This window comes from Corticium candelabrum, chromosome 15 (genome assembly GCF_963422355.1).
Source record: "Corticium candelabrum chromosome 15, ooCorCand1.1, whole genome shotgun sequence".
Lineage (NCBI taxonomy): Eukaryota > Metazoa > Porifera > Homoscleromorpha > Homosclerophorida > Plakinidae > Corticium > Corticium candelabrum.
In genome coordinates this window covers 5,457,476-5,477,372 of record NC_085099.1, presented here as the reverse complement: position 1 = coordinate 5,477,372, position 19,897 = coordinate 5,457,476, and the positions used below count along the sequence as shown (strand labels likewise).

Below are 19,897 nucleotides of genomic sequence, written 5' to 3'. Positions count from 1 at the left end.
AATTAATAAAATCAGTCTACAAAATTCGCTCAAGTGGTCCAGATACATGCAGCTTGTAATATCCGCTTCTTGTTACTAGCATGTACTAATAACGTAGAGGCAAGGTAGAAGCAAGATGAGATCTCTGCATTAATATTAGCTAGACCATTTGCATTCAGCAGGCAATTAATTAATTAAGCTGTAGTGGTACAGTAAGCACATACCGCCAATTTCAACCGAGATATCAAGAATTTCCAGAAATGCTATGCATGCACACATCCAAACTCTAAAAATGAAGAAAACTTTTGTATGTCAAAAGCAAGGTAACTACAAATGTATAAATCTACCATATTTCTATCCTATGTTATGATCACCACAATTTCTCTAAGTGTGTCAATGTTTTGTCTACTAGTATAGTCTCTTGCTAGAGAAAAGGCTTGTCATTCATGTCTTGCTGCTTCCAGCGGATACTGCAACATAAGTTCAGCAATCAAATGAATTCCAATTGTGACCTGAAGTAGACAAGGGATGATGCAGATGTTGTTGACAACTTTAATCTTAGAATTCATATTGTAGCAAGATGCAAGCACACACCATGTAGTGACTGCCAAGTCAGAAGCGGGTTTCAGATATCCAACCCATCTCATCGTCATAATGGCCCATATTGCACAAAGCAGCAGAACTTAATTGTCCCAGAATGAGGAACCTGTTAGCAGTGTATGTGCATGGCCAGAAATGTCATAAGTGCATAAAGCCAAGTTTAGGAGTGATCCACGACAACCTCACTGTTTGGTGTCCACCATGACTCCACCACCAAATGGAATGATGCAAATAACCTTAGAATGTTGCCTATCAGCAACACACAAAGCACAAAAGTCATTGATATTCCCAAACTAGTCCACCTCCTATGCCAAAACATTGACCAGAAATTTTTGGTAGTATATGTAGCTTCCATATGCAGCAAATGAAGAAGTAGCTGCCCCAGGAAATAGACAAGAGCCACTCTAACAACCAACAAACATTTCCTGGTGAATTACTAACCTTCAAGACACCGACTTCATCCATCTTACGATACACATCAAAAAGTATATTGCGCAGAGACAGTGATTGAGCTACCCACAGTTGACAGACAGACATTTTATCGAGAAGATAAACATCTTCATCCAAGTCGACTACAACATTGTGAATATGATGTTGCTCGATCATGCATAGTTGAGTTGGTCAGTGCTCCAGTATATAAGTCTTGTGAGAGTGACAGACCTTACTATACATGAACCACATAACTATCAGCAGAGCAGAATAGACAAGAATTCAAACAAACAATTCTGGTTTGGTTCTAGCAATGCCAACTGACAGAAAGAGTTGCCTGGCTGAGCTGGACAAATCTAAAAACGCAACGAAAGCGTCATACCTACCGTTCTTGTTCGCATCTGTTCGCAAGTAAGTGATTGTTGTCAATGTCTGTTGAATGAGCATCTAGTAATTGCGCACCGTTTGAAATTTTCCACTGCTGTGCAGTTCGAACAGCTGAGCATGGAGACAGTCTTCTCCTCTGAAACATGTATACAAGTTGGCTCATTTGATGAAAGCTAGAGCAAGCAACAATTGTTTGAATCAGAATGGCTCTGGGCTCCAACTAACGTAAATAAACAAACGAAGGGAAAAGTTCCCGGATAATTGTCACTAACACCTAGATCTCTAGTTGTAGACAGCTGGTGTGTGTGTGTGTGTGTGTGTGTGTGTGTGTGTGTGTGCAGTTACGAGAGTATCTCCAATGCAAAACGGCGAGTCGCAGCGCCCATGCGGCGTACTTCTAGACCTCGTTGAAATGAGAGATCGATTTTTGCCAGCTTTGGTTTGATCTCCGACAGCGCGTCGGAAAGCAAATGGGGCACTACGCAGCACCTCATACCACAACAATAATTGCAGCCAGGCGTCTCGACGACAATATTGGTGTACTTGATTCATGACTCGAAATGGCACATATTAATTTGTATATATCCGGGGTAGCTCGTCCACTCGCGCTATCATAGCAAGATTTTTATGTCTTTTACACATTACGAAGCATGCAGGATCGATGACTAGAGGAGATGAGAGAAAAGAGGTGATAGAAAGTTATTGTTTAAAATTAATTAATTTGTAGTTGAACTTTGCTACTGTAGAAATTGAATGTAGTCACTGCATGAAACAATAGAAGAAATATAATCCATAGACATAGACTTTTTTTATAGTACAGTATATATCAAATACTAAACAGTCTGTTTGCAACAGAATTCTCACTTTAAATTAGTACAGAAACTATGTAGTAGTCTATAGATTATCAAATACTAAACAGTTTGTTTGCAACTAAATGCTCACATTCAGACTTTAAATTAGTACAGAAACTAGTTTCTCAGCTAACTCTTCTTCTGTAAAAATTATATATACCATAACAACACTATTGCAGCTATCATCTTTATGCCCTGGAAGGCTGTGGAGACATAAGACTGACATTGTTTCCACTTGCCACGATAGCAGCACACTCCGATATCCAGGATCACCAGAAAACAGACACGCAAAACAAGGTGCCACAACAGCAAGTTCACGTGGTACTGCTGATATTTGTAGATCCCTGCAACATTGTAATCTTCTGGTTGTGTTTGGATATGCCAAATTAACAATCCAAACAGTAACACATCCAGAGGAAGGGACACATTTGCCAGAAACCATCCTGAAGGACAGATGGCAAAAAAGTCAGAAGTTCTAAGGATCATAATAGGAAGACTCTCAAAGGACTCCCTTTCTGATGTATTTTGACATAAGTAGTACAATAAATTTGATACAAACAGACACATCAAAAGGATGATGATCAATCCAATGGCCAATTTCTTGCAGTTATACCATGTATCCTCGTAAATTTTCCACTGTTGCAAGAATGGGCCTGATGGTATGTCTTGAGTGTCAGCCCACATATCCTTGTACATACAAAGTTTTGTTTCGCAAGCAAATAGTGCTCGTCCAATTCCGATACAACTGAGTCCTATGAAACCCGTCAAAAAGTCCATAACCATGCCTAGAACTACAACCACAGTAGAAGAGTCATGGCCTAAATCATAAAGGATGCGCAGTAAGCACAAAACAAGTGTCAAAACAAAACTGTGTATGACTGTTTGACACACAGTAATGAACAAAGCTTTGTCAATCATTCTTTCAGCCTGGCGAATTGTATTATTAGCATTGACATCAATGAGCTCTCTTGGCTGGTATAGTTTGTTGAGTATGGACCAAACTGCATTGATGTCACAGTGTTCAAAAGGAAGAACAAGACTGCTGTTCATACCTGTGGTCATTGCCATGACTTTGATGATCATGAGCAAAGGAATACCTGTCGTTAAAGTCATCTGGACAACCGTAAGGAAGAAACTGACAGCTGTTACAGCACTAGAACTGCACAACAAATTTGGGGAATCTTGAAACTTAAAGTTTGAGATATTCCATTTATCCTCGGCCTGATATGTCTTATATACGGTGACCATAAACTGGATAGCCAGCAGAAGCATGGGAACAATAAATATAGATTTATTTGCTCCACAGAGAAAACGGTGGACTGATAGGCGCCGGACATAAAATTTGTAATTCAATGGTAAAGAAGGAACCTCGGGAACATCTACAACATAAAGAAACATGCAGTGAACAAATTTGAAACATAAACAATAAACCATATCTATATACTAGTAAAACATGGAACAGTGGCATTGTTGGGCCGGAGACCAGTCGCTAGGTTCATAAGACTTATAGGACCATGTCAGTTGTCTAAAGGGCCACCTCTCACTAATACTCAGGCCTCTAATAGATTGTATGACACCACTGCATGAGAGATGCTATTTCAAAAATGAGCATTGGTAAATTAATAGTATGTACTCCATTATAGAGAGTGTACCCATAAAATAAATGATGCCAACACTAAAACATCAACAATGCCAATATGCATAAAACTTGTTCTAAATTAGGTCATATGCCTTCGTATAGTGTCTCTGACAGTGTGTTACAATGATATTAGTTACAATGCAGACGCTATATTAATAACTCAAATCGCTGGCTTTTATCGATAGAAAGGGCACTCTTTGTACATTATTTCAACAGCAATAATAAATAAGTTTGGCTGATTACAACTGGAGAAGATAGAGTACATTAAAGGGGAAGTCCAACAAAAATGAACTTAACTTGTATGAGTAGATCTTACGAAGACAAATCGATCGGTATAAGTTACTCCATTATCTTCGCTTTTGTATACGAGACGAGCGATGGTTGTGCAACGCCCATGCGCCTGCTCCCGCGCTTCCTGGTCGATTAAGCTCCGCCCACTGCGAACGAATCAATGCGTTTACGGATGACTGCTACGGATATATCGAGAATGACGAATGTGAATGCGAAGATATTATGAAGATCTACCTTCTTGCCGTCAGTGGTTCCTCTCTAAAGTAAAATGGTGTCGGTAGAGCTGTTTTCCCGCCAGACTTTGAAGCAGAATTCCTCAATACCACGGCTTACCTAGAGAACGCGCTTGTGCTTGAATATTTGTCTATCCTTGTTCTTTTAATATCCAAAGAGAAACGTTCAGCGCGCGGTCTGGCGTGTGCTACAGAGGACGTTCCTATTTTCACATCCGGTCTGCTCACTTTCTTTTGCCGCTGATTGGTACAAGGTTACAATCCCGGATGTAAAAATAGGATCATCTTCTGTAGCTCACGCCAGACGGCGCGCTGTACGTTTCTCTTCGGATATTAAAAGAACAAGGATAGACAAATACTCAAGCACAAGCGCGTTCTCTAGGTAAGCCGTGGTATTGAAGAATTCTGCTTCAAAGTCTGGCGGGGAAACAGCTCTACCGACGCTATTTTATGTTAGAGAGGAACCACTGACGGCAAGAAGGCAGATCTTTATAGTATCTTCGCATTCACATTTGTCATTCTCGATATATCCGTAGCAGTCATCCGTAAACGCATTGATTCGTTCGTAGTGGGCGGAGCTTAATCGACCAGGAAGCGCGGAGCAGGCGTGTGGGCGTTGCACATCACAGAAACATCGCTCGTTCTCGTTTACAAAAGCGAAGATAACGGAGTAACTTATACCGATCGATTTGTCTTCGTAAGATCTACTCATACAAGTTAAGTTCATTTTTGTTGGACTTCCCCTTTAAGCAAAAGAATGCAAGGACCAAGTTTTAGGCCAACTGAAAAGAGCCAAGAATGATGTTCAAACGATACTGAACGCTTCATTTCACCATGAAGTGAAATGTAGTCTAGGTAAATGCTGTACATGATCTAACAAGGAGTAGTAAGTAAGTTACTGCTCATATCAGCAATATAGTAAGACTAATTCTTACCTGCCTCTGGAAAGATTGCTGATGACGACGACAAATGATACATTCGAACAGGCTCGTGGAAATGGGCAACTAGATTCGGCCACATATTGCTAACTTCAGAGTTGAAGTAGTCAGCTGTAGCTGTGCCTCTCAGTTGCACAGGAACAATGCTATTCTGAGTTAGCCGAACACATAGGACTTGAAGATTTCCTGATTCAAATCTTGGCTCAATTGAGTGAAAAAGTATTTTATCAAGTGGTGATTGTAAAGTGCCAGGTTGAGACGGCACAACCACAATAGTTCCACAGCAGGAGTCCATAATACTATCAGATTCATTGGACAGCATTTTACCCAACTCCAACGTTGGATCAATTAGGTCCTGAGAATCTAAATTCACATCAGAATGATCTGTAACAGCTAATTTGTCATATGAAGTAATCCTATTTGTTTCAAGAATTGGGATTATCTTTTCATTAACAAAGTTCACTGAGATATCATCTGTGTGATCATGAACAATGAAAACCTTCTTTGACTCATTTCTGCTGACAGTCCTGCTCTGTCGTGCCTTTGTTTTCATATTCACATTCAATTTCTTTTCTGAAGTTCTGTTGTCTATAGTCACAATGTTTTGAAAACAATAGATGGAATAACAATTATTAGAACGTCATATTTCAGAATTTGTAACTAACCTGGATGTCTTTTGTTGGAAATGCTATTGGGGATTCTCCTTCTGCGCAAGGAAGGGCCCTTAAAACTATAAGATCTTCGAACACGCTTTTGCAATTTTGGTGTTACCTATACAAACAGCAGAGTTCCAAATTGCATACAGCATTGCTATAACTGCAACAATCGAGTACTTCATTAGATACTGGCTCTAAATCTCTACATAATCACAGCTTAGTACTTTGCTTCCACTGGAAGGTGGTGGACATGGTGGGTCTGCAAGTAAATCATCAAGAGGGGTGATGATAGCTTCTGGATCATTTTCAACGCATTTGATAGATGTAAGGTGCTCAATTTCTTGAGGAATTGCAGCTGCATCTTTTGTAATGATGACAGGAACTAAACAACAGAAATCAGGATATTTTATTGACCTATTGAGAGCAACTGATAGTAGTCCTGATGCTTCTGAACAGTCTTTGAATTCGTGTGAAATGATCACTAGAATGATAGTGCTCTTATAGATGACATCTGTTGCACTCTCTGTCCAACTTGAACCAAGTTTGAGCTTATCTGATGTTGAGTATGGGATTTTCCTTTTCTTAATTTCCTCCACTAAAACTTGATTGGCCCATTTTGCCTCCTCTTGGTCAGCACGTGCAATGATAAATAACCGATGGTTTTGTTCTAATAACAACAACAAATTACATATGGTGCAAACTGTATATTCAAAGTGTTTTAAAGCATTTAATGACAACATTCACAGGTCTGTCTATTTTTATTATTATTAAACACTTACAAAAGTACATGCTAGCTGCAAGAAGATCTCGACTCTAAAACTGTTTACCGGAAATCTTGATAACTTTAATTTAAGCACACACCCATGAAACGTCTGTGTTTCTTGGCAACAATATGGTTTGCTCTCTATTGATTATAGAGTCTGGGGTTCACATCTCCAGTGCAATGGCATTGGATATGTCATTTCTTTGTTAAATTAGAGAAACCTAATTCAGATGATTTTGTGCATTATCCCCAAGTCTCAAAGAGGGATGGTCTGTAGATTTAGTGTTATCCTTACTGAAAACTAAAAGTACTCCTACATACAGGTAGACCAAGTCTGACTCTTCTCATTATGCCATGTTAGGCTTTTTCTAGAAGTGTAAAATTTGGCCACACCCCAAACCTGGGCAACACACATACAGACTAGTCACACATGGTCAGACCAAGTCTCGTCTCCTCGTGTTTCTCTGCTGTTTGTTGTCGGAGAAAGGTTAGTTCCCTAACCCTAACCCTAACCCTTTCCCTCCAGAAATAGCAAAGAAAGAAGACGAGGAGAGAAATGGTCCGACTATGTGACTACACACGTGCAGGTACCCTGTGATATGTACACCTAGCACTTTCTAGCTGCAGTCTACTGGTAAGATGTTGCCGATGGTTTTGTATCTGCCAGACTGGTAACCAGGGATATCTCATGCAGATATGACAGGTGCTTAAATATACCTTAAGACTCTTGCAATTTTAGCACACACTGCTAAAATGGTTGCATGGGTAAAATAGAAATACAACCATGCCTAAATACTTAACACGCGTTACAGGACAAACAAATCAATTGTTTCGACTGCCAGTGTTCTGCCAGTGTTCTGCCGATTAGTCTATAGCGCAGCCACAGCCAGCCCCTCCCTCTTTTGACATCAGGGTCTTCTACTAGGATTGATGCATGTCTTCATTCTTCCGACCCTTGCATTTCCATGGGGCATAAATACATAACAATGATCTGCTATTGAGTTAAGCGAGCAAACAATGAAAACGGATCTGGTGATTCTAATATCAACTTGTGCAGCGAATTTTCGCTTCTGTTTCTGCTGCAGGTGCTGCTGGACTTTGTTGTTGTTTTAGGCGAGTTCATTTGCTTTCACAGGTTGCTTAATTGCATGGCTGGTATAGACGCATGGCACAAGAAGCACGCAGATAGACTTCTTCTACAACAACCTTGGCAGGGGATTTCTTCTTCATTAGCTAATTAGAGGTCATCTGGACGTCAGCTACAGTGTTAAAGCTAGCACAAGACGAGCAGCTTCTGTTCCACCTCATGATCATGTCCTACACTTCATTGGCTTCCACATACACTGAAGTTGTGTGATCTTGCACTTTGTAGCTGATGACGTCCACATGAGCCTCTACTAACCGCATAGGCATAGGAACCAGGGGGAGGGGGCACTGGGGCACTGGGGCACGTGCTCCCTCAACTTTTCCAGCTGTCAAGTGACTTGCTAATATATAAGGATGACAGACTATATAGCTAGAAACTGATAACACTGACATGACAAACTGAACTAGCACTATAGTATTAATGTTCACTTCCTGTTTTTGCTGTGTAGCATGTATATATAATGATTAATTAATAATACCGTATTTCCACGCATCTAATGGCAGGGCTCTCATTAGAACATTTGGTACTATGTGTCTTGTACAATGTGGTTAGGGAATAGGGTAGATACCATGGAATTTCCTGGAGGATTGCAGACAAAGAAAAACATCACTGATAGCTACAGTTGATGGATGTCTGCAGCATGTTATGCATGAAGTCAGTTCCTACTGACAGATTTTCTGTGGAGGAAACAACCAAATCAGAATCTGAAATATGGCTATCATGCAGTGATGTTTTCCTTTGTCTGCAATCCTCCAGGGAAATCCATGGTTTCTGTAGTACCCTATTCCCTAACAACACTGTACAAAGGCACATAGTACCAAAACGTTCTCTAAAATAACAGCCAAGCCCTCTAAAGGAAATGTGAGCCACTTCAACCACATCTACTACGCCACTGTAGTCAACCTGCCAAGTACATGTAAACACAAGAAGACAATCTGCACGCTTCCTTTGCCATGCGTTTAGCAGCCATGCACGCAAACTGTGAGAGCAAATGAACTCGCCTAAAACACGAACAAAGTCCAGCAGCACTTGCATCAGAAACACAAGCTTATCTCTAGGATCATCGTTATGCGTTTAAGCCACGCGTACACATGTGTACATGCACAATGCAGGAGTCGGAAGAACAAGACACGGAAGGCCCTCTTCAAGAGGGTGAGGACTGGCTGAGACTGTGTACGTGTCCAGTACCTACCTGCTGATCTATGCACCATGGCCATAGACCAGAAAACTAAAATTAGTTAATGTTTAGGTTGAAGTCTACGCTATAAGCATTCACCTCACCTTGCAAAACTTGAAAACGATTGTCAACTCGAAGGGTATCATTCTCCTGAGTTGGAGTCGTAGGAGAATGTGAAGCAACCACTGAAACAGGCAAACGTCTACGCGACATCTCGCTAGACCCAGGGTTACCCTCTCGTTGGACGCCGCTCTCGGACTCGAGCTGACCCGTCGCCAAGCCTAGAGCTAGAGGCGTATTACGTTCCCCAAGTGCACTTGTCTTCTCTGCTTGACGTTGAACTGCCATAGTACTCGCTATTCTTCAGGTTGGTGAGATGAGAAAGTCAAGAAATCTTACCAACTAGACAATGCATGCACCGGCGGCAAGGGCTGGCGGTGTAGCGGCTGGGGGCTGGGCTGGGGGCTTGGCTGGGGACCAAACCCCCAAACATGTGGGCGTGTCACTCCGCTTCAAGCAGAACTCTAGCTAGCTAGAAGTTACTAAGCAGTGACAGTTTTCCTAATCTCAGAGAAGCATGTTGACGTTATTTGACTATATCTCTTTGACATTACACATCATCATTTCAGTATAATAAAACCAGTGTCGACGTCGAGAAGTCGTGGACAGGTAAAGTGCGCATGACCATCACTTAGTTGAGACGTTTACTACGCTATCCGGCAATGGCAGAGTCAAAGAAGACCGCATCAGAGAGGCATGCAGAATCCTATCCATCAATTATTTTCTAAGTAAGTTAATTAAATTAAGGTCGACAACCCGATTGACGGGAGAATGGAATCTCCTGCGGCTCCGCTACCTAATTATTTGCTTGCACTCCATGGTACTTTCTCTACAGGTGATTCTAGCTAGATCTATATTGCTCGTTCTATATTACGAAATGCTAAAATTGGTCAACGTCCTTTGCACTGAATTGGTCTTCTAGTTTCTGTTGTCATCGAGATGCCATGTAATTTGCCGATCGCAGCGAGTCATGAAAACCTTTTTGGCACGGAATGTAACAAACAGTGTTCCACTCCTTTATACGCACACTGACGGCACTCAGTCCCGCAGTTTATTTGTAACCTGAAATTGATACTATTTGCTTAGCTGTCTACAAACTGCGAGATAAAAAAGGAGAAAAGTGAGAAATGGGCGTGGTTTGCGGTCTCACAATTATTTGAGGACCACGCTACGCCAGTGATGCATGACGCTCATACATGTACGCGCAACTAATTAACTCTGTAACAGTCCACCCTTTAATATGGTTGTTGCGCTCTGAGATGGAAATGTCAGCGCTTGGGTGTGAGAGGTATACAGCTCACAGGATACGGTAGATCTTCCGGTACTGTACATCCGGTGGAAACGGGAGCCTGGAACCTCACGTGAAAAAAATGATTATGGGTGTACCGCGTGATATATGATACACCAGCGGGTCTTTCGTGACGTCGAAGGAGTTGCATTCCATTCGTGGGCGTCTCATCAGTTTGCTGCACTTCACAGCTGGCAATTCAGGGGCGGCGGAGCCGGGGGGGCTGGGGGGGCTAGAGCCCCCCAACTTTATCAACTTTATGCTGTAGAATTTCTGCTTTCTGTAATGTTTACCCTTTCAGCCCCCTCAACTTTCAACTCGCTCCGCCGCCCCTGCAATTGTTACATGATTCAGTTTATTCCGACAGGACAATATGACGCCCAACTGTCCGTTTCAGTCGGGCGGAGCGACAAAGCAGTCTAAATGTGGAAGCAAAGGCCACGCCCATAAATTTATATTTTGTTTAGTACTGTAGAACAAATAGCATACCTAATATGGATTAGCGATCTGCAGTTGGACAACTAGCTTTGTACTTGTATCCCACTGGTAACTAAGAGCAATATGAGATCTCTGCGTTACATACCATGCCAAACTGTGGTGCTATATGCTAAGTACTCTCAATTTCAGGATACTTAATTAATTTCATTGATGAAGAATTTCCAGAAATGCCATGTACACATCCAAACTCTAGAAATGAAGAAAACTTTTACATGCAAAGCAACATAACTGCAACTGTGTAAGTGTGTATTCAATATCCTACCCTAGGATACCTACACTGTCTAGCTAGGTGTGGCAATGTGTGTCTACTTGTATTATCTTGTGTTATAGAAATGTCTTGCCATTCATGTCTTGCTGCTTCCAGTGAATATTGCAATATAATTTATAACTTCCGTAACCAAATGAATTCCAATTGTGACCTGAAGTAAACAAGGGACGACACAGACGACCTTGTTGACAACTTTAATCTTGGAATTTGTATCGTAGCAAGATGCAAGCACACACCATGCAGTAACTGCCAAGTCAGAAGCAGGTTTCAGATATCCAACCCATCCCATTGTCATAATGGCCCATACTGCAGAAAGCAGCAGAACTTGTCCTGGAATGAGAAACCTGTTAGCAGTGTAAGTGGCTAGAAATGCCACAAATGCATATAGCCAAGTGTAGGAGTTATTTACAATAACCACACTGTTCGGTGTCCACCAGGAGTCCACCACCAAATGGAGTGTTGCCAATAGCCTTAGAATGTTACTTAGGAGCAACACACAAAGCACAACAGTCACTGACATTCCCAGACTACCCCACCTCCTATGCCAAAACGTCGAGCAGAAATTTTTGGTAGTATATGTAGCTTCCATATGCAGCAAATGAAGAAGCAGCTGACTTTCTCCCAAGAGAATAGACAATGAGAGCCACTCTAGCAACCAATAAACATTTCCCGGCGAATTAATAACCTTCAAGACACTGACTTCATCCATCTTAAGATTCATCAAAAAGTAGTGAGCAAAGACAGTGATTGACGTAAGAGCCATAACCCACAGTTGACAGACAGAAATTTTATCGAGGAGATAAACATCTTCATCCAAATTGACTACAACACTGTGAATATGATGTTGCTCACAGTTGAGTTTGTCAGTGCACAGTCTTGTGAGAGTGACAGACCTGATTATGAACCACATAACTATGGGCAGAGCAGAATAGACAAGAATTCGAACAAACAATTCTGGTTTGGTTTTAGCAATCGCAACAGACAGAAAGAGTTGCCACGTACATACAACAAAAATTAAACCGTAAACGGAAAGCTGAACGGCTTGGTGTTTGTGAAGTGCCAGTAGCAATCTGTAAATGAGAAGACTGTGCAGATCTTGTTGTTCAGTTTTCTTATTGATTTTGCTCTTTGATCCGACCTGCACAAACACGCATGATACAAATTAACATAAATATAGATGTAAAGTTTTCAAGCTAAGCCTAGACCATATCCTCATGCATGTTGCGTATACGTAGGCGGAACACGCCTAGGCGAAAACGTAACGAAAACGTCATACGTACCGTTCTTGTTCGCACAAGTAAGTGATTGTTGCCAGTGTTTGTTGAACGAGTACTAGTGTCTAGTTTGCGCACCGTTTGAGCTTTCCCACTGCTGCAGCTGTGCAGTTCGAACAGAAGAAAGTCTTGTAGCCATTTCATAGTTTTCTCCGTACCCAAGATGGCTTATTTGATTAGAAACCTACAACTCCCAGTAATTGCTCAAATCAGAATGATGGAAAAAACAATCCTAGCATCTAGGATAAACAACGTCAAACTTCCCGGATTGTCAATTAACATTTTAGCGGCTAGTGTGTCGCCTAGATGGCTGAGAGACAGTCCCCGCTCAGAGTTACTGAAGACGTGCCACACTGAGCTGGCCGTCAAACCCACTAAATCTCCCCAGCCTCCGGGCATGCTTCAACGCGTAGCTAAGCGGGGGCACTAGGCACTAAGCTAGGGGCCAGTCATTTGTATTGCTGTGGGGGCCATATGTTTGAAATTCAGTGATTTGCAGGGCTCACTTTTTTAAGTCATCTTCTGTTATAATTTTTCAGGGTTTTTATCGGTTTAGACTCTAGAATTGTATGCAAAAACAGTATATCTCTTTGAAGTTTCTAGCTAGGCTAGGGCTTTCACACTTGTATTGCTGAAAGCGGCAGTTCTTACTTTACTTGTTTTGCCAGCAGGTTGAATAGAAATGACCAACTTTAGTAATCATACTTAGCTATAGGCCGCACTAGGAGAACCCTGAAACAGACTACTTTTTATTGTACATACATATATGTGATTATATTACATACTGCATGTCTAGGCACATATATGGGGGTCATGATCATCTAGAGCTAGCGAAGAGACAGTGGGGCCAGAAGTTTTTAGCAGGCATATTTTGTAGGGGTCACTTACCAAACTATGCGGACCTTCGCAAATTTTGCCTCTCCCCCGGACACCTAATAATGACCGGCCCCTAATATCTAGATAGTTCAGGGGCGTGGCGTGATAGGGGCTAGAGGGGACTGAAGCCCCACCACTTTTCGGGGGCGTTTTCCTTTTTCAATATCAAAGACCGGAGCCCAAGTCTCAGCAGAGAGTCAGCCCCACCACTTTTTGCGCCCACGCGACGCCCCTGGATAGTTGAAGCCTACTAATTGGAGTTTGTTCTTCTTGTTTCTGAAATAGGCTGTCTGTAGCAAATCTACTAGTAATCACTATACAGATTACCGTTTTTGATCAGCCCAGAATTTAAACTGTGACGTTTTAATTTCTGCCGTGTGAAGAAGCCACCCTAGAGTGCTCCAGTAGGAATCCACTCTCTGAAGGCTTTTTTCTTTCAATATCACTTGTTTTGCAGTAATAATTATGTCTATAGCAATATTACCTATCCGTGTATAAAACTTTCATTCACTTTTCAATTTCAATTAAAAATTGAAAATTGAATTTTGTATTTGTATACGGTAGTGTGCGTGCGTGCGTGTGTGTGTGTTTGTGTGTGTGTGTGTGTGTGTGTGTGTGTGTGTGTGTGTGTGTGTGTGTGTGTGTGTGTGTGTGTGTGTGTGTGTGTGTGTGTGTGTGTGTGTGTGTGTGTGTGTGTGTGTGTGTGTGTGTGTGTGTGTGTGTGTGTGTGTGTGTGTGTGTGTGTGTGTGTGTGTGTGTGTGTGTGTGTGTGTGTGTGTGTGTGTGTGTGTGTGTGTGTGTGTGTGTGTGTGTGTGTGTGTGTGTGCGCGCGCGCGCGCGTACATGTGTTGGCGCATATCTTCCAAACAACGAGTTTTAGTTCTACCAAATGTTGCTCGCGCACGCCAATTGATTTTTGTAGACAGTGAAGGTGTCGTTGTCTTGGAATGACGTGTTTTCTTGTCGATCAAACCCGCTTCCTCTCGCGTTCGAATTTCTCTAGAACGGCTGCAACTCATCGGATATTCCACCAAGTCTGAAATGCTCATTCCTGGCCTCGGACGGTACACACGGAGCGTGTCTTTTCCAAACAATGTCCCATAGTAAGCCAATTAATTTGTGACCAGTACAGTCTAGCTGTGTTAAATAAATGTAAACAAGCCATGTGTCGATAGCCTCTGCTCCTCAAGCAGGTAAGTTGTACATGTATACAGCTCTGTTTGCAACTTTTAATTTTGCTGAGACACATTCTTAACTTTACACAAATCTGTTTCAGAATAAAAAATAAGTATATTTATATACAATCTGTAATATCAAAATAATAAATCTAATTAAAATTACAAATCTATAAATTTACAACCTAAAACAACACAAAACATAGCGAAAGTAAAACGACTCCTATACACAAAGTCAAAAAAGTTCTGAAGACTGAGGAGATCGAAGCAAGCTCATTCCATTGCCCGCAATGTATGATGCCACCAATCTTCCTTGTCAATAGTGGGGCAACCCGTAAAATAAGAATTAGGAAAAAACAGGCATTCAAGAATTGAAAGCGATGACTTTCGCTGATAACGTCTTCTCCATAACCATTTGCATATTTCCAAATAATCAAAACCAAAATCATGCACCCATCGACAAGAAGAGAGAAGTAAAGAAGAAACCATGCCGAAGGACACAAAGCAAAAACTTCCGAGACGAATAAGAATATAAGTGAAACATTCCAAAATAGTTTGTCTTCCTTCTTCATGTTGATGGGCAGTAGTGTTTCTTGTAGTGTGACAAAGTACATCAGCACGGCGACAAAATACATCAGCATGACAACAAAAACAAAAGCTGTGGCGCATACTGTAAATTTCCTCCACGTTTTCTTGATTGTGTTGTACTGTTGAGTAAATAAATCACGCGAGAGATTGGAGGCATCACACAGCCGTTTACAATACATAATAAGTTTGGTTTCATGCACAAAAAGTGCATTTACCAACCCAATCAGACTAAGCATAACGACCAATGAGAAGTCTCCTGCAATCAATAGTGTCTTAATCATGAACTTGTAGGATTCTCTTGTGTTGCCAGTCCAGTAATCATAAGCTGAGTAATTTAAAGCTCCTATCAAACACAGTGCCAGCACTACCAAAAAATTGTGTATGATGGTGTGATAAACAGTCGTAAACAAGGCTGTGTCGAACTTTGTTTCAATAAAGCGAATTACGTTGTTGACGTTGACATCTTGCAATTCTATCTCCCGGTACACTCCTTTGAGCAATTCCCGCACTTGTGGTACATGTCGCTTTTGAAAATTTATGATAAGACTACTAGAGGCGGCCATTGTACACTCTCTCAATTTGCTCATCATTACAATTGGGAGACCTGCCCGAAGAAAGACGTGGATGATGACTGAAAGAAATGCCCCAGCTGATACATTTCCGAAAATAGAGAAATAAGGAATAATCAATCCGATTACGAGTTGAAACATAAACAAAATAATCACAACAGGTGTGAACAAGGAGCCGCTCACTCGGTGTAAAATTCGATGAACTCGTAAGCATCTGACATCTAATTGGTGATAAAGATGCAAGTCTGAGGTATCCGTTTCTGCATGTGGCTCTAAGAATAGAAACAGAATAACAGTTAAAATGGTCAACTCATTAGTTCCATTAGCTGGTAAAGGGTAGACTGTATATAATCTACTTTACACAGTAACGTAGAAAGAAGAACATAGCACACAGTGCAACAAAACCATTCAACAAAAAGTTTCAAGCTGAGCATGCAAATAATCATGACCCACCTGCCTGAAGTCTCATACAGTCTCTACACACAATGCATTGTGGAATGAGCAAGATGTGCAAGATCGTTTAGAATGTTGTCTTTGTTTGTACAGTACACTCTCGATTATCTGAACAATTTCTGTGTCTCCCGGCCCTTTGCATTCACGTCTCAGAACATCAAAGAAACAGACATCTATTCAGGATTTGCTCACCACTCTACGTTGAGTATGAATTAAGGTAAATGCAATGTATCCAAGAAATAGGTAGCTGTTGATGACTCTTCTGGTGACATGAATGTACAGCAGTGCATGTGGAAACAGAGTGTGGTCTTGTACAGTGTAGGGAAATCAGTTGATATTTATCAACTTTCAATTATCCGGACTTCTAACCTGCCTCCAAAGAAGTCCAGATAATCGAGGTTGTACTGTTTGTTTTGGATGATAATGTAGTCAATATAAATTACCTGATTGCAAGTGAGGTGAAGGTGAGAAGCCAGTTGAACTAAAAAACCCGAAAAGTGGCTGTGGCCAGATTTCCTTCACATCAGATGAAAAGTAGTCAGCTATTAAAGCTCCTCTTATTTGAGTTGGAATGATGCCATTCTCAGTGATTCTAACACAGAAAACATGAAGCCTTCCTGACTCAAATCTGTAACCAATAGAGTGGAGTGTGATCTTGTCCAGCTCAGAGCTCAGATTGTTCCCGTCAGAGGTAACAACTATGATGGCTGCAATGCACTGTTCTAAAGTATCGTTGGTTGCCTGGAACAGTTTCCTTGATTCACAACCAAGTAGCTGACGATTGCCATCATATTCATTGAATTGCACAGATGCTTTAGTCTTCACATGTTCTTTATCTTGAACTGCAATTTGTCTACTAAGTACACCATAAACCTTGCGTCTCACAAACTCTTGAGATGTGGAATGGCGCTTGTCATAAAGTAAAAATATGTTCATTGCTGATGGATGTCTACTGCTGTGTGGCATCGACCCGACATTGACCTCTTCCTGGCTATCTGTAGTATTCGTTAAATGTACCACTTCTAAGAAACAGCTGTTGCAATCAAAATTTTGCAAAAATCCAACTAACTAACCTTCAGACTGTGGCATTTGGTGTTCTCTCTTTCGACTCCTCCGATGTTGCCTCTTCTTCACAGGCAAACTGGCTGGAGGGCGATGAAATGAAGCAGCAGACTGTAGACTTATTTTCCCCGTTGCTTCACCAGACTCGAGTTCAGGTTCATTATGAGCCGCTTGAGCTTTTCTTTCCTTCTTACTCCTTGACTAAAAATTAAAATCAGTGATTGTGATAAATAAAGTCAATTTGTTATGCACACTTGGCTTGTTTGTACGCGCATTTCAGTAGGATCTGCAATGCTGTTTAGTAGCATTTCAAGAGGTTCAAAAACCGACTTGTCCGGGTCTCTCTCGTCATAGATAATTGCTGTCAAATGACGTAGTTCGCCTGGAATTGCTTTATAATCTTTTGTAATAACAATAGGTACAACGAAACAAGACCTCCGATGTTCTATTGATCTGTGAAGAGCAATGCTCACCATGTGGACTACTATTTCATCCTCACTCAGCTTTTCAGAAACAACGATTAGTATAAAACTACTTTTCTCAATAAAGTGGTTCGCATTGTCAACCAATCTCAAGCCAGGCATAAACGATTTAGTCGTAGAATATGCCAAGTTTCGATCACGTAATCCCTTTATGAGCACGTCGTTGGTGAATTGCTGTGCTTCAAGTTCATTCTGGTTAAAAATGATAGAAAAAGATTGACCTGCACAACAATTAAAGAACACGTTGATTTAATTATTGACTGGCCTTTCATGCTCAATCAAAAATCTGAAATCAAGAAAACTCAATCTAAAATCTGAAAAGCAACTAAACATGCTTTACAATATCCTGAGTTAATAGCATAGTTATAAGACAGTATGAAGCTCCCAAAAATTACTGCACGTGAAATAATTGCTAGATCTACAAGTCACGTGATGGCTGTTCTGAGGCCCTGCTTGGTGATCATTAGGCTTGAGTGTCCAGTCGGTCATCTCCCCCCCACGGCGGAGAAAGACCGGCTGGAGACATTCGCCACTCAAAGGAAACCACTGCCTCTCTATCCTCCAATCAGGATTTTACACGCTTGGTTAGTGTTTGTGTATGCACGTGTATTTACGATAACTGCTGATAGCAATGCCCGTCGCTATTGGCTCTCTACTAATTGCTTTGTAACTGAGTAGTCAATTGCTGTTACCGTCTGATATCACATTTCGTTTGCGTGTGAGCTACACCTGCATGTCGTCTTCTCTTTGTCCTCCTTTTCATACTTGGAGGACTAGGCAGCGCATGCAAAACAACTTCTAGTCCCTCACGGTGTCGTACGTTGCATGCATTGAACGAGTAGACCATCTACAAAGCGTGGTATTTGCACTCAACGCAGGGCGACGTGCAGAGCTATGATTTGCGTACATTGTGGTCGACCTTTGGTTGGCCTCTGTGGTAAACTTTGAGTCTAGCGGTCTTAGAACGAGAGACAGACAACGAGAAGAGCTGGAAAGAGTCGACCTGTTGTTTATAGACTTGGATGGCACGTCTCGAGAGTACGTGTACTTGCGTCAGAGCGAAATTACATTAGCAAAGAGCCAATAGCGACGTGCATCCCTATCGCGGATGCACAAACATTGAAACGTCACTCTGATTGGAGGAAAGAGTTGGCGGTTTGTTTGAGTGGCGAATGTCTCCAGCCGGTCTTTCTCCGCCGTGGGGGGGAGGAGATGACCGGCTGGGCACTCGAGCCTAGGTGATTATGTACACATGATAACTTTAGTTTAGTTTAGTATAGTTTAGCTAAAGAATAAATGGGGTTGTTTACTAATGGTTAGGTACTATGAGTACACTGTAGTCTCACATAGCCATATTCCCCTTTTAACCTTCCGGACAGAGGGGAGGGAGAAGGAAAGGGGGAGAGAAAGAAAAAGGGAGAGAAGAAAAGGGAGAGAGAAGAAAAAAGGGGAGAGAAAGAAAAGGAGAGAAAGAAAAGGGGAGAGAAAGAAAAGGGGAGAGAAAGAAAAGGGGAGAGAAAGAAAAAGGGGAGAGAAAGAAAAAGGGGAGAGAAAGAAAAGGGGAGAGAAAGAAAAGGGGAGAGAAAGAAAAGGGGAGAGAAAGAAAAGGGGAGAGAAAGAAAAGGGGAGAGAAAGAAAAGGGGAGAGAAAGAAAAGGGGAGAGAAAGAAAAAGGGGAGAGAAAGAAAAGGGGAGAGAAAGAAAAAGGGGAGAGAAAGAAAAGGGGAGAGAAAGAAAAGGGGAGAGAAAGAAAAAGGGGAGAGAGGAAGAAAAGGGGAGGAAGGGGAGCGACTGTAGTGTCATGTAATGGTCACGTGACCATGTGCAACCCAAACAATTTAAATGCAACTAACTTTGCAGCAGTTGAAAAGAATTGGAAACCGAAAAATGCTTTCTTTCTTGTTCGAGAAATTGTTCTTGCCGCTTAGACTTCGAACCCGTATAAACTCCTGATGTGCTGCTTTCCCAATCAGACAAACTGTCAGCAGAAGATGCCTGATTGTGTGCATTGATGCCACGTCTACTACGAAGTTCCTGTGAAAGAGACTTTTCCTGTCTGGCCATTGAACTTCACTCAGCTCCAGGCTCCGACCAGAACAACGATCTCTGCAGTCGATAAGACTTTGATAAGCAGGACAAATATATGCTGTAGTTATACCGTCCGTCGTCTGCAGTACGTACAGTAAAAGCTTCTGCAGGAGAAGCCGTTGGAATA

General features: G+C 41.6%; 4 protein-coding genes across 6 annotated transcripts; all 4 read right to left on the bottom strand.

The window, feature by feature from the left end:
• Positions 1-2,063: 2,063 nt before the first annotated feature.
• Positions 2,064-5,931, bottom strand: LOC134190928 (uncharacterized). 2 transcript variants are annotated; one of them, XM_062659472.1, is made up of 3 exons: positions 5,847-5,931; positions 5,345-5,740; positions 2,065-3,625 (listed from the first exon to the last, which is right to left on the bottom strand). In XM_062659472.1, exons 2-3 carry the CDS (start codon positions 5,667-5,669, stop codon positions 2,397-2,399), a joined length of 1,554 nt encoding a protein of 517 aa, XP_062515456.1. In that variant the 5' UTR covers positions 5,670-5,740; positions 5,847-5,931; the 3' UTR covers positions 2,065-2,396. The 2 variants fall into 2 exon arrangements, with proteins under 2 accessions (XP_062515455.1, XP_062515456.1); XM_062659471.1 differs by having other exon boundaries at positions 2,064-3,625; positions 5,345-5,931.
• Positions 5,932-6,007: 76 nt separating this feature from the next.
• LOC134191552 (uncharacterized) lies at positions 6,008-9,457 on the bottom strand. The gene is made up of 3 exons (XM_062660173.1): positions 9,195-9,457; positions 6,228-6,670; positions 6,008-6,118 (listed from the first exon to the last, which is right to left on the bottom strand). Exons 1-3 carry the CDS (start codon positions 9,436-9,438, stop codon positions 6,008-6,010), a joined length of 798 nt encoding a protein of 265 aa, XP_062516157.1. The 5' UTR covers positions 9,439-9,457.
• A 1,816-nt stretch (positions 9,458-11,273) lies between these two features.
• Positions 11,274-12,348, bottom strand: LOC134191290 (uncharacterized). Its single transcript, XM_062659890.1, has one exon. It carries the CDS (start codon positions 12,112-12,114, stop codon positions 11,281-11,283), a length of 834 nt encoding a protein of 277 aa, XP_062515874.1. The 5' UTR covers positions 12,115-12,348; the 3' UTR covers positions 11,274-11,280.
• Positions 12,349-15,271: 2,923 nt separating this feature from the next.
• LOC134190479 (uncharacterized) lies at positions 15,272-19,861 on the bottom strand. Of its 2 annotated transcripts, XM_062658925.1 has the most exons (5): positions 19,841-19,861; positions 19,536-19,788; positions 17,456-17,904; positions 16,583-17,402; positions 15,272-15,958 (listed from the first exon to the last, which is right to left on the bottom strand). In XM_062658925.1, exons 2-4 carry the CDS (start codon positions 19,744-19,746, stop codon positions 17,208-17,210), a joined length of 855 nt encoding a protein of 284 aa, XP_062514909.1. In that variant the 5' UTR covers positions 19,747-19,788; positions 19,841-19,861; the 3' UTR covers positions 15,272-15,958; positions 16,583-17,207. The 2 variants fall into 2 exon arrangements, with proteins under 2 accessions (XP_062514909.1, XP_062514908.1); XM_062658924.1 differs by having other exon boundaries at positions 19,536-19,857.
• Between the last annotated feature and the right edge of the window lie 36 nt (positions 19,862-19,897).